Source organism: Ptychodera flava, unplaced genomic scaffold, assembly GCF_041260155.1.
Source record: "Ptychodera flava strain L36383 unplaced genomic scaffold, AS_Pfla_20210202 Scaffold_43__1_contigs__length_1316584_pilon, whole genome shotgun sequence".
NCBI lineage: Eukaryota > Metazoa > Hemichordata > Enteropneusta > Ptychoderidae > Ptychodera > Ptychodera flava.
The window spans coordinates 721,693-738,254 of record NW_027248365.1 but is presented as its reverse complement, the minus strand read 5'-3'; the positions used below and the strand labels follow the sequence as shown (position 1 = coordinate 738,254).

General features: G+C 37.3%; 1 protein-coding gene across 1 annotated transcript; it reads left to right on the top strand.

Moving 5' to 3' along the window:
* Nucleotides 1-651: 651 nt before the first annotated feature.
* Nucleotides 652-11,845, top strand: LOC139128110 (uncharacterized). The gene is made up of 10 exons (XM_070693951.1): nucleotides 652-847; nucleotides 1,623-1,744; nucleotides 2,477-2,646; nucleotides 3,906-4,144; nucleotides 5,708-5,813; nucleotides 7,149-7,398; nucleotides 8,425-8,592; nucleotides 9,390-9,536; nucleotides 9,962-10,326; nucleotides 11,697-11,845. The coding sequence occupies exons 6-10, from the start codon at nucleotides 7,228-7,230 to the stop codon at nucleotides 11,719-11,721; spliced, it is 876 nt and encodes a 291-aa protein (XP_070550052.1). The 5' UTR covers nucleotides 652-847; nucleotides 1,623-1,744; nucleotides 2,477-2,646; nucleotides 3,906-4,144; nucleotides 5,708-5,813; nucleotides 7,149-7,227; the 3' UTR covers nucleotides 11,722-11,845.
* The last annotated feature ends 4,717 nt before the right edge of the window (nucleotides 11,846-16,562 follow it).

Here is a 16,562-nt window from a genome sequence, read left to right as displayed (position 1 = left end):
CAAATTCTTCTCACGTAATTTGTAAAGCTTGTCGGACAATAGGAAAATCATTAGAGCAATCACTAAGTGTTATTCTAATGACTTCCCTCGAGGCCTCAGCCAGCCCTGAGCGGGACCCACTTAAAAAAATTCGTACTGGGGTCCGGGAACCTGCCAATTTGTGTGCATGGATGTTGAGATTTTAGCAGAAAATTGTATGGGACCGATTTAGTTGCGCGGTTTGAAATCTATTATATTTATAAAGATGCAAAGACCAAGCATATGAGCTATAAGCGTGTACAAATGTACTCCCATGGCCCAAGAAACCAATGAACATCAATAAAAAATCGACTATTGTACATTGTCTAAAGGTGTGAAAGTCGGTGGAAAAAAGCACATGGGGATGCGGATGGCCTGCCGTGGCATTTGGTAGTATGAAGTCGGCCTCGCGGCCGTGCACTGCGTTTATTGGCAGACATAGTTTGACAATAATCGGAAAAGAATAAACGGAAAAAGAGAACACATCACAACAATTCCCTCTTTTGTCGTTTACGTACGCACCGATGCGTTTACACACTTATTTCCAACCAATTTATCACTGGACCGATCACCCTCACACCTCCTTGACCACCCCTAGAAATAATTGCATCGTCCAAAGGTGACGCAGACACCAGTACGCCATTTTGTTTTGTCCATGACTTTTCATGCTGCGTCTGTGTTCCTATCGCGCCGGCAAACTGACGTGCAGCATGTTTCCGTTGTTGGTCACTTCCATGCACCAACGCATTGAAGATTTTCACGGATTATTGTATACAAGTGGCTTGTAATACTACTCAATTACAATACTACGTTTGCTTCTTTGCCGAAGGTAAGCATGGGTTCGGAGTACGAAACTAGCACGGTCGAGGCCTGGGGGCCGGGGGGGGACCTGCCTAAAGAAATGGTATGGTTGTGTTGCCGACACTGCAAAAATCAGACCGCATTTTAGACCATTTCCTAAAAATAACCCATTTTTGACAATTTCCACACATTCACACAAAAAATGCCACACTTTAGCTCCGATGTCACAATGCGCATGCGCGAGTGAATACAATGCAGTGATGAGTCGGCTCTTACGCGGCTGTTAATGGCGGGGGGGGGGGGGGGCACAGTACAATATTTTACCCACAATTCTACAAACATACAATTGTACAAACATATTTGACTGATGGAAATGAGACCCCCATTTTAGACCTGGAATGGAAGACTTTTTACACCACATTTTAGACCGACCTGCTGATAAAAGCCCACACCAAAGGGTGCCATGTGTATGTATAGAAAAACATTGGAAGGTGACCACAAGCTAGTAAACCGTTCCTTTATGAAACTGGCTCATACATTCGGAAGAGAGAAGGTGTGAAAATTTGATGGTAAGGCTTCTTCTCTCAAGTTTCTTCCGGTTTCGCGGTAATGAGGGTTTACATGCCTGTGGAGGTGACTATGGGTGACTGTGGTCGAAACGATCAAGTGTAGGAGTTTATGTGGGCCACACACCACAACTCATTGAGGAAAGGAGGGGCTATGGAACTGCAGCAAGTGTTAACCCCTATATTAACATTTTTGTGACATCATCTGATCACCTATGTATTTTTCTTTATTAATAGGGCAGCGAGTTTGTATGCTGTGAAACATGTGTTCGACTGGATGAACAGTTTGCAAAAGCAAGAGCCGAGTATGAAAGAAGTCGAGTCAAAGGTCTGGTTGCACTTCACTTGAAACAAGTAGAGTAAGTAGTCAACAGAAAAGAAAGTTATTCAACTACAAATCTTACAACTAGCTAAGAAGCGACTCTATGTACATGCATACTTCAGTCTGAAATAATACCAATCATTTAGTGAACACTGATTGGATGCAAACATATATATAGGGACTAACAAGCTTAAAATAGTTAAAGTCCCAGTTTCATCCCCATTTGGTGATTTTCTTTTTCATTATTCTTGTTTTGTTGTCAAGTTACAAGTTCTTGTTCTACTCCTTATATGTAAAGCATATTGAAACATAAAGTATTCACCTTGTAAACTTGGCCTGTAAGTGTGTAAACTGCATTGTCAGGCTAGAATTAAAATGTCAACATTAACAATGCATTCTACACATATTGATATTGTGTTGATAAATCAAACATGCTTTCAGGAGTAGAAAAGAATTTGCCATTGACACATAAAACAAAAATAGTGAAAAATCACAAAAAATGGCTGATACTTGGCTTTTGTAAACTACTCCTTTTTTTCTTGCAGTTTTATAAGTACCCATGATAATCAAGTTTGAAAAACCTGTATGGTCACATTTCTGCACCACACACTCATAAGCACAGCCAATACCTGTGTGTGTGTGTGTGTGTGAGAGCTCATTTGTATTGCAGAAATAGATGTGAAATTGGTTACATATAAATTGTAAAGAAGCATGCCCACATCTGATTGATATAGTAATTGACAATTTGAAACAATTTTTTCCTTTAAAGGAATGAACGTAAACGCTATCACTACCACCGTGAGAAAGCAGAAAAGGAACCAGATGAAATTATGACCATCATTCAAGATGGCATGGATCAAAGCAAAACAGATATACCCCACCTGATCAAAGAAGACAAGGCAACATCAAATTTGTTGAGATTGCGGACACATGTAACAGGTACTGGTCAGAGATACCTTCGTTTCATTGCTCTTTTTTGCATTAAAACTACAGGTACACTTCCACCTAGTTGTTTGTTGAGAATGAATTTGTTCATCGTCAGTAAGTCCCAACAACATAATATCACATTTATAACTAATGTTTTTTTAAATGTTATTATTAGTCCCTGCAGAAGAAGTCTGGGAGGACTTATGGTTTGGGTTTTGTTCGTAGTGATTTCCCAGAAGTGCCTGAACCAAATTCATTGAAAATTGCCACAAGGTTAATGTGCCTAATGTACATATTTGCGTCACTTTATGTTGCGATGCAATCCAAGATGGCCGCCAGGGCCCACTTAACATAATTTTAATATATGGGGCCCTAACTCATTTATGCTTCAGTCAAATTTGTTCAAACTTGGCACAAGGCTTATGTACGATGACATATTCACACACAAAATCTTTTGTTGCAATACAATTCAAAATGGCCACCCAACAGCCATTTTATGTAATTTTCATACTTTTCTTTAAATGTGATCCATAATAGCTGCCAGGCAACTTCTTTATTGCACTAGTTTCATACATATCTGTCACCATTTCTAAGACATGCTTGGACTGATTTGGTTCAAATTTGGCCCAAGGACCATGTATGTGATATTACAGTTACAAGGATGTTAATTATTGTCATGATACAGTATAAAATGGCTGTCAGGTAGCAGTATTATTACAATTTTTCTTGTTGATTGTCTATATTTAGATATCCTGAACTGTTTTTATTCAAACTTGATACAAGACCAGTGTACATTGACATTAATTCTAGATGCCATTTGATCCAAAATGGCTGCAAGCAAACTTGGCAGTTTTACTATTCCATGTACAAATTCATCATTTTTTGTCAAAAATGATAATAACAAAGTACCAAAGATTTAACCAACATTGAACTAGCGGGGCCTGTGTCATCATTGATGACTTGTTTTATGTTAAGCTTCCATTTTGTATATTTATGTTGAAAATATGTGAATTTTAATCCGAAGGAAGTTCTGCCAATAATTTTAACTCATTTCATTTTTAGTACTCCCTGGTGGAGTAGGTTTGTTTTATAGGAAATTGAAATGTGTGTAACCATATACATGTCTTACTTGAATATCACAATTGTTATCAGTTTGGGTACAGTGTCCTTTGCCAGTTTTATTTTTCATCTTCAATTGATACGCAATCTTTTTTATTCACAAACCACACTTTTTTGTCATCACTGATTAAAATATCATTTTCTTCAAACAGGCAATATACTTCACACTGGAGTGTCATCTGGGAAAATACCGTATGTTTATATAGACATGAATCAGTTCCCACACGACAGCAACTTAACCATGAATATCCTACTAGAAGTACTGGTAGAATCAAAAGATCATCTAGCCAAAGCCTTGTATCTGCAACTTGACAATTGTTTCCGGGAGAACAAGAACCGATTCTTGTTGAGTCTCATGGCATTGCTGATACAACTGGATATATTTGAGGAAGTAAGTGCTCCATTGTTAAACCTATGGTAAATGCTAGGGACAGAAGTTATCAATCCAAAATGAATACCTTTCATGAAGACCAAATCTTCATTTTAAGTTTACAAAAAATAAAAACTTCTGTGTATTGGGTTAGCATACAAGATGGGTCATTTTCATGACATCTACATGATCTTTCTTCCTTGTACTTCTGAAGATATGAGTCAATCAGTTTGGTGGAAAATTACAATTGCAGTTATAATCAGTTAATTATTTACTGAATGTTCGATGGTGACACCTTTCCCCATCAAGATTTGACATGTTTCTTGAACCAAAATATTGAATATTGAATTTTGTAGAGTTTGAAGTTTGAATTGGTGTGTCTGTTCAAAGGTATACATTTACTATCAAAGTGCACAGACTGCCAATCAAGTCTTTGTCAGGTCTGCTTGCATTTTTAGCTACTATAGACTACTATAGTCTATAGAAGCTTATGGGATCTTCCGGCGTCCACCGTCCGTCATCTGTATGTATGTATGTATGTGAGGATGTCCGTCAACTCAAATATTTTGAGAACCGTAGCACCTATGGACTTGATGTTTGGTGTGTAAATGCATAATTCGAATATCTCCAGACGTTTTTTTTTTTCATTTTTGTGTTTGTGTCAAAAAATATGCAAATTAGATCAAAAATTCTGTTTTCAGTAAAAAGTCTTCATAACCAGCAGCCAGACAGCTTTAGTATCAAGTTTACATGTGCCTAGGGGTGACCTCATTCAGTTTTGTTGAAACTGTGATGAACTATGCAAAATTGTATTTTTAAGGAATTTTTGTAATTTTTGGTCAAGAAATCTTTAAAAATGTTTTTCTTCCAAACTGCTTATCAGACAGCTTTGATATTTGGTATACAGAGACAATTGTCTTGTTTTTAATTGCTGTCCTTGCTGCAAAAGTGACAGGGGAAATGTATGTAAATTGTACTAATGTGTCTGTTAAAGGGAAGCGTGGGCAAGGCTGATTTCAACATATGTGTCTCCTAAAGGGGCGTCTATAAAATACAAACCAACTTGGCCAACCATAAGTTACGCGATTTTTGAAAAATCCATGAAGAAAATACTGCTTCTGTAGGGCTTCAAAGTGGTATGGAGAAAAGCTCCAAAGGCGTACTGGCGCTTTGTGTCACATGATCAGAGCAGCCCATTGTTGTCACGGATACGTCCAGCCCTGTTGTCCCTTCGACGTTCAGTGCAAATAGACATGCAGATATACAGTCGGAGGGACAACAGGGCTGGAGGTATCCGTAACAACCTTGTACACAGTGAAAACAAAATTTATGGTAGTGGTCCTCAAAATGGTATATTACAAGTTGAATGTAGAAGTTTCTACTGAAGCAAGGTTCCTTGCAAACTCATGCATGAATGACCATCTGGCACACCAGTTGCCAAGTGGCAATCACTGCAGTGTATGTAACATTGAATAGAAATGACATCATATTGAGTATGAGTCGTCAAAAATTAAGATTTCCTAGCGTATATGCTCAAAGCAGCGATTGTATAGTTTAATGATATACATATTATTACCATTACAGATTTATGTGAATTTTCTGCCTGTGGGACATACACATGAGAATGTAGACCAGATGTTTTCAAAGATCTCAGTGGGATTAAAAAGAGCAAATGCCTATACAGTTGAAGGTAAGTTGATAAGTACACCTGAGATCAGTGACAATTCATAGATGTCAGTTCCAAGAAATTGAACAGGAACCAACAGTGCAAAAATTTTCAACAGAAAATGTGCTTGTTGGGAAAAATGTATTAACTGGAAGTGTAAATTTAGCAGTTTTTAGCTCCCATATATGGAAACTATATATCCATATACATGTATGGAAGCTATTCTTATAGTTGGAAAAATTGCCTGTATGTATGTATGTGTGTGTCCGTGTGTGTGTGTGTGTGTGTGTGTGTGTCCGTTAACATAAAAAACATGAACACTGTTGCGCATTTAAGCTTGGTATTTGGTGTGTAGATGCATTCAATGCTGTAGTTGTGATTTTGTTAAAATGGAGCTGTTGGTCCCAAAAGTGTCCAAACGAGCCAGGAAAATCAAACAATGATACAAGTCCATGAGGGAAGGTGACTTGACTCCAAAACACATGTATGTAAGCAGTGATTTGAGGGGTTCAATTTAGTAGTGAAATAGCTATTTCGGCCTGCAGTTTTGAGCAATGATTTCACTCCATGTGGGGCTACCAGCTCTTGCCTGGAGGCTACTGATTTTCACAGCTGGTAGCCCATGCCTTATTTGCAATGGCCAATCAGTATTTGGTCGTGAGTCGTTATTGGCTTCCATGATGTCAAAATCATGATCACGTGACGATGGTGTATCACCACTTTTCTCTGTTGGAGTCCTTTGACGTGCAAATAGCCATGTTTATAGCATTGGCCAAACTGTAGCGCGGGGTACTAGATTGTTTGTGATTGGGAGCATACCGGGAGCAAGTACCGGTCTAGGGCTAGGCTATGATCCCTCCGGGTTTTATCTTATTTCATTTGTTTGGCATATATCAAAAACATATTTGTCTGGTGAACTTATCCAGTTTTTTGAAATGTTGACATGTATATGCAGTTGAAACAATAATGCGTATTATGTATATACTGGTATACATGCATGTATGAATGTGTACAATGTATGTATACAAATGTATGTATGTATGTACCATTACCCGTCCACTAACTCTGCGTACATAAAAGCACAATCTGCACAGGCCAATCAATTCATAGTAATTGTTACTTCCACAATAATTTCCAATACATTAACTCCTTTCTATAATTATATGGGAGCTAACATGACATATTGTCACTATTTTTCAGTAAATGAAACTTCGGTAAGCATACTCTGATTAACGGTCTGTTCTCTCAGAGTGATAAAAGTGCATGCACTAGTACATACATCATGCTAGTTATGAAAGACAACATCATAGACATGTTAAATACACTCATTTGCTCATTCTTATCATTTTTCTCTCTCAGATTTAATCTCAATCATCGAAAGCAGCTACACACCAGCCATCAAGGTAGCATTATCTACAAAAATGCTGAATATCAAGGAATGGCTTATTCCTCACATGCACAGAAATTTAAAGGTCATTCCCGTCCACACAATTTCCGCTTTCGGAAAGTGGATGGTAAAGCCTATATGCAGTACAGAGAATGGTGTACAGATCCATGGCATCCGTTGCCAAGGGATGGTGTTGAGACTCCAGGTCTTCTGTGTTTGATGGTAAGTTTATAACTTTTGATGACATGTTCAGACTGTAAGCATTAAGGATGTACAAGCAATAAAAATGAAAGTATTGTCATTTTTGACTAACATTTGGTATACATACCAATGTGAGCTTATAGCATAAGTCGGCGTCTGTCGTCTGTATATATGTCTGTCTGTCTGTCTGTCTGTATACATGTATGTATGTCCACTGCACTTAAGAAGTTTTTGTCCAATTAATTCATGCTTTGTGCTGTGAAAAAATGAGAGCAAAATGTGACAAAATGTGTGATCATGACACATATGTTCTCATGAATTTTTTTGTGATACAGTAGAAAATGACCGCCAGGTCGACAGCCCTCAATTTATGTCAAAAATAATAATATCAAAGTTCCAAAGATTTCAACAACATTGAACTGGTGGGGACTGTGTCATCGACTGAAGACTTGTTAAATTACAGATTAAGTATTTACTTTCTAGTTATGCAAATGTGAGCTTATGCCATATCATTGGCAGTATTTTTTCTAAAGTGTTGATTTTTGGATTCTCTTCTGTAAGTATTATCAAAATGTGTAATGAATTGTATGGATCATGGTGCCTGTTTGTGAGATGCAAGACCATGATTTTTTTCATCATGAGAAAAAAGGCAGCATTTTGTCATCAATGATGCACTTTCTGTTGACAAAATAATTCAATGCAGTTTATCTGAAAATAAAGTACGGTGACCTTACAATTGTATTTCATCACTGTTATTTACTTCTTTAACTGAGCTTTGGTGTGAATTTTCCTGAAAATGACAATTGAAGAAGTTACTTTTCCAGCAATTCTCAATGTAATTATATGGGAAGAGACAAATTCCATACATGGGTAACCCTCTTACAATAGCAAGTTACGGGATTGTGATGTTTCTGGGAATACCTATTGAATTGTGGTGTTCACATCAGTACTCATGTCTTGTCTGCATTTCTTCTCTGTATATTTTCCTAAAACAGTTGTTTAATGATAATCAATTAATTTTAAATTTATGTATTTTGATTTATATAGACTATCCCAAACATTGATAAACCACCTGAATGGGTTGTACCAAGTCTAGTGAAACTAGATGTGGATGGATTGTTAAGGAGCATTCCAGATGGTTTCGCCCACAGAATGACCAGCCAAGCTGTCCAAACCTGGAAAACCTTCATGGAACAAATAACAGACTTGGAGAAGGTTGGTGTACCTACAGTTACATTCATGTACATTTTCAGTCCCCACAGACGCAGTCGATCCGGAGCCATTTCTTAGACACCCCTGAACTGATTTTGTTTGGACTACAGTCCAAAAACATGAAATGCATGATCTACCAGGCCAGAGGGCATCTGTAATGGACAAATGTGAAATATAGAGTTCAGTGCATCCAGCCAAATGAATAAAGTATGGTTGCATGACAGCCATTTTATTGTTAATTGTCATATTTTGAACCCCAACTCAGACATGCCTCAGCCAATTTGCTTCAAAATTGGCAGAGCTAATGATCATGACATGCATGTTGTCATTAATTTTTTTGTGATACAGTAGAAAATGGACCTCCAGGTTGAAAGCCCTATGTCAAAAATAATATATCAAAGTTCCAAAGATTTAAATAACATTGAACTGGCGGGTACTGTGTTATTGACTAATGACTTGTTCAATGCATTTTGACTACAGTTACATGAAGCAAGGGAGACATTTTAGCATACTAGAAAACCAAAATTTGCATTTGATACACAGAAAAATCATCCCAATTGCTAAAATTTATACGCAACTCCAGCCTTGTTCCCCTTAAAATGACTGAAGTCATTACTATTATAAGTAGTAGTAGTAGTAGTAGTAGTGTAGTAGTGGATAAAATTTATGGGGTATCATCATTAACAAAAGGCAATGTTGCATGAATTAAGATTGCAGATTTACTGTTTATAGGTCTCTACTACGGTTCTTCATGTGTATCTTATACCAAATTGCAATAATGTTGAAAATATGAATTTCAGGTTCCTGAGAGTGTACCCAAAAGATGGCAGATCCATATACTAAAAGAAGCAGCACTTAGAAAACGCCATGCTCGAAATGAAAATACTACAGATATGCCAGAGGAACTGAGGAGTATCCAAGAGAAACTAACAGCTCCATGTCCTCCAGTAAGTATTTTACTGATCTGTTACAGAAAAAGTATATTTGAAATATAGTTAAAAAATGTGCTATATGGTATTGTCTGGATTGTGTTTTGCAAAGCTTCTGCTCAAAATGGGTTCACACAGTATTGCAGTATTATTTGTAACATAATCTAGACATAAATAAAGAGTTGTTACAGTTTTGGCTTACAAAAGCGTGAAATTTATGATAAAAAGTGCTTTGTACACTTATGGAGTCTATGCCATCATTAGATCTAACTGTATTTATCAGTCACCCATTCAAAATGAATGCTTATCTGAAGAAGATACTTCCATGCTATCATACCAACCTTTTTTCTTAAACATACAACATAACAGCTGTCATGCATAACTGAATTTCTTCATGAACTAAAAATGATGAAAAGTGGCACTTCTCTCTTCTTGATGAATAGGTGACAATTGGTAATCAAAACAAAGCCCAGGAAGCCCCAGCAGTACAAGAAATGAACAGTTTTGAGAGTGTGGACCAGGGAATGCTGATTGCAGTCTGGGCTCCAGACAATGATGCCAGGCCACAGATAGCAAAGGTTATAGAGAGAAACAACAGTGAGCTCAACATCCACTGGTTAGTTGGCAGTTACAATGGTACTTGGAAGGAGGCCTATCATGGCATTGCAACCTACAGAACGCCATGGACGGACACTATTCCAGTTGAGTCGTGTATACTTTGGGATTTCACCCTTACAAAGAAGGGATGTCTGAAAAAAGCAACAGCTGATGAACTGAAGAAAAAGTACTCAGAACTTGATGCTTCCAGGTGAGGGTTTTTTTGTTTAAACAGTTATTTTAATTTTGCATATTATTTGAAAACACCTGATTTTAAATTGCTAATAAAGAGTGCAACAAAAATTTGTGAATAGCACAATAGATGAAAGGGCATTTTGGAACACAGCAAAAAAAATTTCGCACCTGTAACAGGCCCTGCACAGCTCCTGACACAACCCTGTGGCACAGGTCTGTGTCAGCAAAGACGTCCCATTGCTGTGCCAGGGGCTGAATTACAGGTCTGTGGCCAGTGCTGTGAGAACATGACTTCCACAGTGCTGTACACACAGACCTGTGACAGGGTCTGAAATTTCTGCCTGTCACAGCACCTGTATTTCAGGACTGTACACAGTGCTGTGAACACAGGCCTGTGGCAGGTTCTGAATTTTTTCGAAGTTCACACAGTAATGCTTCTGTTTGCTTCTGTGATCAAAATTGACCCATCTTACAAAAATTAACACCCCTGAAATCATGCGAATTTTCAGACCTGTATCAGGCCCTGTAAATTCAACAGTGCTGTACAACAACCGGTCCAGACCCCCCTGAATGTCAAATGATCCAGCCCTTAGCTCTTTCCTTTTACAGTTGTTTTAACATGATTTCAGATCAAAGGTAACTGAAGCCAAAGTTCTTCAAAAAGTGTGGCCACAGAAAATTTTCAAATGTTGGTAAAGAACACACAATTTGGGTTTTTGACAACAAAATACTTTTTGACTTGTAAGCCAAATATGGCTGCCGTCAGTGAGAACACATAATTATGCACTTGAATTTTACAGACCAAATCTGTTGCAAAGGAATGATAAAGTAAAATGTTAGGTATAATATGACTTATTGACATGAATGCAAAACTGTCTTCAAAAGTTGGATTATATTCTGTAAAACGGAATTCATTTGAGGATTATTTGACATAGCAGCCAATATTTCTAATTTGAGCTACACTGAAACTGCTGTCAGAAAAGAAGACCTTTGTGCTCGGTGTCTGGTGTTATGCAGTCCACAGTACTAGAAATATCCCATGATTCATTCTGATTTGTACAATCAGAGATTCCCCAGCCAAGCCAGACGTAGCTCACATGTGTAGAGACAACTGTAGACTACTAATGTAAATTTTGAAAACATACTTTGTAGGATACTCTCATTGTCAATTAACATATGAAATTTTTTTGAAAATCATGCAAGTTTGAGAGAGGAGATTTCCAAGCAATTGATGAACCAAAGATTGCTGGGTAACCTCCCCCCTTCAAGACGCCTTTCCATAAAAAAAATTCAATTATCCACTCAGTGCCAAAATCAAACCTACTGGCTAGTGCTGTTACATTGTAACTCATTATTTAACAAATGTGTTTGTGTTTTATTTTACAGGTCAGACTCTGATGACTGCACATAAATTTACTTCTACTTTGGTGGTAGTCAAACCAAATCAACTGGAAACCGTTGGTCAGATAGGGTTGAAACTTGTTGTGCACGTTCCTTTAGGTATTCTAAAGCAGATGTGTAAAATTTAGGATGAAATTTGCATGTTTCTATTTTTCAGGTAATTTTTTCAGTTTTTAGTCAAAAAATTTTGAACTCTGAAACCACTCATCTGATTGCTCTGAAAGTTGGTATACATGTTCCTCAGGATGACATCAGTCAAGTGTATACAAATTGAATTGAAATTTTTATATTTGTAATTTTGGGGCAATTTTCCGAATTTTTGGTCAAATTTTTTTTATTCAAGAATAACTAATCTGATAGCTTCAATATTTGGTATACAGGTTACTAAGGTTGATCCAAATCAGTTTGATGAATATCGTGAAGATATCTTGAATTTTATATTTTTAGTCCCCACGGACACCGTCCGGGGGGACTTATAGGTTTGGTCATGTCCGTGCGTGTGTGCGTGCGTCCGTGCGTGCGTGCGTGCGTGCGTGCGTGCGTCCGTTCACGCAGATATCTCAGAGATGCCTGAAGCGATTTCATTCAAACTTGGTACAAGGATTACTTCATATGTCATACAGATGCACGTTGATTTGTTTTGTGATACGATCCAATATGGCTGCCAGGCGGCCATTTTATTACGATTTTTTCATGTACAGAGCCATAATTCAGGCATGTTTCAACTGATTTTATTCAAAGTTGGTACAAGGACATTGACCAGTGTCATAGATATGCACGTCGTTTTTTTTGTGATACGATCCAATATGGCCGCCATGCGGCCATTTTGTTACGAGTTTTTCATGTACAGAGCCATAACTCAGGCATATCTCAACCAATTTCATTCAAAATTGGTACAAGGACATTGACCTATGTCATACATATGCACATGAATTTGTTTTGTGATACGATCCAATATGGCTGCCAGGCGGCCATTTTATTACGATTTTTTCATGTACAGAGCCATAACTCAGGCATGTTTCTACAGATTTTATTCAAAGTTGGTACAAGGATATTGACCAATGTCATAGCTATGCACATCAATTTGTTTTGTGATACGATCCAATATGGCCGCCAGGCGGCCATTTTGTTACGATTGTTTCATGTACAGAGCCATAACTCAGGCATATCTCAACCAATTTCATTCAAAATTGGTACAAGGACATTGACCTATGTCATACATATGCACGTCAATTTGTTTTGTGATACGATCCAATATGGCCGCCAGGCGGCCATTTTATTACGATTTTTTCATGTACAGAGCCATAACTCAGGCATGTTTCTACAGATTTTATTCAAAGTTGGTACAAGGATATTGACCAATGTCATAGCTATGCACATCAATTTGTTTTGTGATAGATCCAATATGGCCGCCATGCGGCCATTTTGTTACGATTTTTTCATGTACAGAGCCATAACTCAGGCATATCTCAACCAATTTTATTCAAACTTGGTACAAGGACATTGACCTATGTCATACATATGCACATTGATTTGTTTTGTGATTCGATCCAATATGGCCACCATGTGGCCATTTTATTACGATTTTTCATCTCCTGAACTACAACTCAGACATGTATCAAGCGAATTTATTCAAAAGTATTTTTATCACAGACCTAATGAAGAGGACTCTATCCTCTCTGAGGACCTGTAATCAAAGCATCCATTAAAAAGTGGGGACTGTGTCATCAACGATGACTTGTTGCTGAATTTTTTGGTTATTTTTCTCATTTTAAGTAAAATTTCTTCTTCTCTGAAACCGCTAGCCCAATTGTTCTCAAATTTGGATGGATGTTTGCAAGGGTGTTACCCTTCTAATTGTTGAAATTACGACAAAATTGGAAATATTACTGTTTTGGGGCAATTTTTGTTATTTTTGGTCAAAAAATCGTAAAAAATATTTTCATTTTAAAGCCCCTGGACAGACGGCTTTTACATTTGGTGTACAGATGTCCAGGGATGACAATAGTAAGATATATGGAAATTGTCTGAAATATACCAATTTGTATTTTTAAGACAATTTTGTCATATTTGGTCAAGAAAACTTGTTCTCAAAATTACTTGTCTGATAGCTTTGTAATTTGGTACAAAAGTCACGAGGGATGTTATTAGATAAATTTTCTGCTCAAAGTGTTGGGAAACCCCCAAATATTTATATTTTAGGTAATTTTCTTTTGTGACCTTAAATGACCTACACCAACCAAGGATTTGTTGTGAGACAGTTTCGAAGGCTGTGACATAATTTTGTCATGTTTAATATCAATTTGTAGTAAAATTTGATCCTGAAAACAGAGCTGAGGTAAATTTTTTCATTGCGAACCAATTTTTGCAACTTTTGCATGTAAGAAACTTAAGAACTGATGAGAAATTTGGATCCAGGATAATTCTAGATGTCATAATCCCCCCACAGTGGAAGGAATTTCACTATCTGTAACTGATTTAAGTGCTGTTTACATTTGAATAATAGCACTCATAGCATTAATTAAAACATCCCCAAAGTTGTAAATATACTGCCAGCTGGTCTTATGTAAACATGGTCAACCAAGGGGTGGAACATTTGATATACAGGAGGGGGTAGGGATAGAAGATTGATGAGGTAGCATTCCTTTTTAAAAGATCCCTTTTATATTTTTTCCTACTCTTTTTCCCCCCCTCTCCCACCTTTTCTTTTTGTCAAGCTGCTCTGGCTAATTTTTTCTTAACATTTGCTTATGTATGTAGGATCTGCTTGTCCTATTGCTATAGAAGTTGATATGCATGTTCCTAAAGATGACCTCCAGTACCTAAGTTGCAGTCCTTACTTGCTTTTGTCATTCTTATTTTTCTGGTTGATCTTTGGTATGTACCAGTTCTGATAAAATGTGAGCGACACCGTATAATTGCGGTATTTTTTAGTTTACTCATTAAATATGTGCATATGAAGCTTTCAAGGTACAGATATAGTATTTCAACCCATCTTAAAAATGAGAGTGACACACTGTTATTGTTACAATTTTAGACACGTAATTTTGTGAATAATATTGACGGTATTTTTAAACTTCAGTAAATTTTTATGAATAAACATTTGAAATAATTGCTGTTAACAAATTACATGTTTGTGTCACTTCTGTTAATTACTCTGTATACTAACAATTTGATTGATGTTTGTACTTTATTAATATTCTTCACAGTTCGTGAATATGAAGTGAACGTACAATTAGGAAAACCGCTTTTGCCTTCAGACATGGACAAAACATTTCCTGCTATGGAAGGGACATACCCATCCATGCAAGAAACTTCCTGAATGGGTGGGTGTGTCCCTTGCAAGAAATTTCTTGCATGGATAGGTGTGTCCTTTGCAAGAAATTTCTTGCACAGGTGGGTGTGTCTCTTGCAGGAAATTTCTTGCATGGATGGGTGTGTCCCCTGCAAGAAATTTCTTGCATAGATGGGTGTGTTCCTTGCAAGAAATTTCTTGCATGGGTGGGTGTGTCCCTTGTAAGAAATTTCGTACATGGGTGGGTGTGTCCCTTGCTAGAAATTTCTTGCATGGGTGGGTGTGTCCCCTGCAAGAAATTTCTTGCATTGATGGGTGTGTTCCTTGCAAGAAATTTCTTGCATGAGTGGGTGTGTCCCTTGTAAGAAATTTCTTGCATGGGTGGGTGTGTCCCTTGCTAGAAATTTCTTGCATGGGTGGATGTGTCCCTTGTAAGAAATTTCTTGCATGGGTGGGTGTGTCCCTTGCAGGAAATTTCTTGCATGGGTGGATGTGTCCCTTGTGAGAAAATTCTTGCATGGGTGGGTGTGTCCCTTGCAGGAAATTTCTTGCATGGGTGGGTGTGTCCCTTGTAAGAAATTTCTTGCATGGATAGGTGTGTCCTTTGCTAGAAATTTCTTGCATTGATGGGTGTGTCCCTTGTAAGAAATTTTTTGCATAGGATAGGTGTGTCCTTTGCAAGAAATTTCTTGCGATGGCACACCCACCCATGCAAGAAATTTCTTGCAATTGACACACCCATCCATGCAAGAAATTTCTTGCAACGGACATGGCTCAGAGTTGCAGGAAATTTCTTGCAAGGGTGGGTGTGTAATTTGACTTGAAAAATAACGAAATGCCTGTTGCTTGCATATTTGCACATATTTCCATGGAAAATCATATATAAAGGATATATTATATATTAAATTTAGTTATTTCCATAAAAATATCTTAAACTATCAAGAAAGTTCAACCACTTTTGATCAAATCAGAAATTTATGGTGAAATTATCAAGTAAAGCAGAACTGAATATTATAACCAGTTATTTAAGTGGAAATATTTCAAAAAAGTGTGGTTTTCGTTAATTGGGAAATTGTTTCGTGCTGTTTGATGAAGATCGTTTGGGCGGGATAATGCAAGAATCATGACGTATTGTCAATGGAAAATATAGAATGGCTTAGATACGGTCACCATATCATTACTTAGATGTCATTTTACACGACAAAACGACATTGCGTTTTCCCTGGGCGATAAATTATTCGTTCTTATATTGGCAACCGACATATTAGCAGAATTTTGTCTTGTTCTATAGGCGATAACGTTTGAAGAAAGTTAACATCACCACATAACATAAATATGACGATATAAAAATAACAGTAAATTCAGATTTGGACTCAGAAAACTTTATTATCTTCTCTACAGAAATTTACAACCGACAAATTCTGCTAATATGTCGGTTGCAAATGGTCAACAAACATGCGAGGAATAGGTTTGCTAAGAAAAGCGATTAATGTATTTGATAATAAAAAAATGTCTAGCTACCTAGGCCGTGCTAAGATTCTATGTGCAACATACCG

Excerpts from the sequence above, each read along its gene's own strand:
- LOC139128110 (XM_070693951.1), top strand. The coding sequence starts at position 7,228 with ATGGCTTATTCCTCACATGCACAGAAATTTAAAGGTCATTCCCGTCCA. Across the intron at positions 8,593-9,389 it reads AAATAACAGACTTGGAGAAG|GTTCCTGAGAGTGTACCCAA; the intron begins GTTGGTGTACCT and ends TATGAATTTCAG. Across the intron at positions 9,537-9,961 it reads TAACAGCTCCATGTCCTCCA|GTGACAATTGGTAATCAAAA; the intron begins GTAAGTATTTTA and ends CTTGATGAATAG.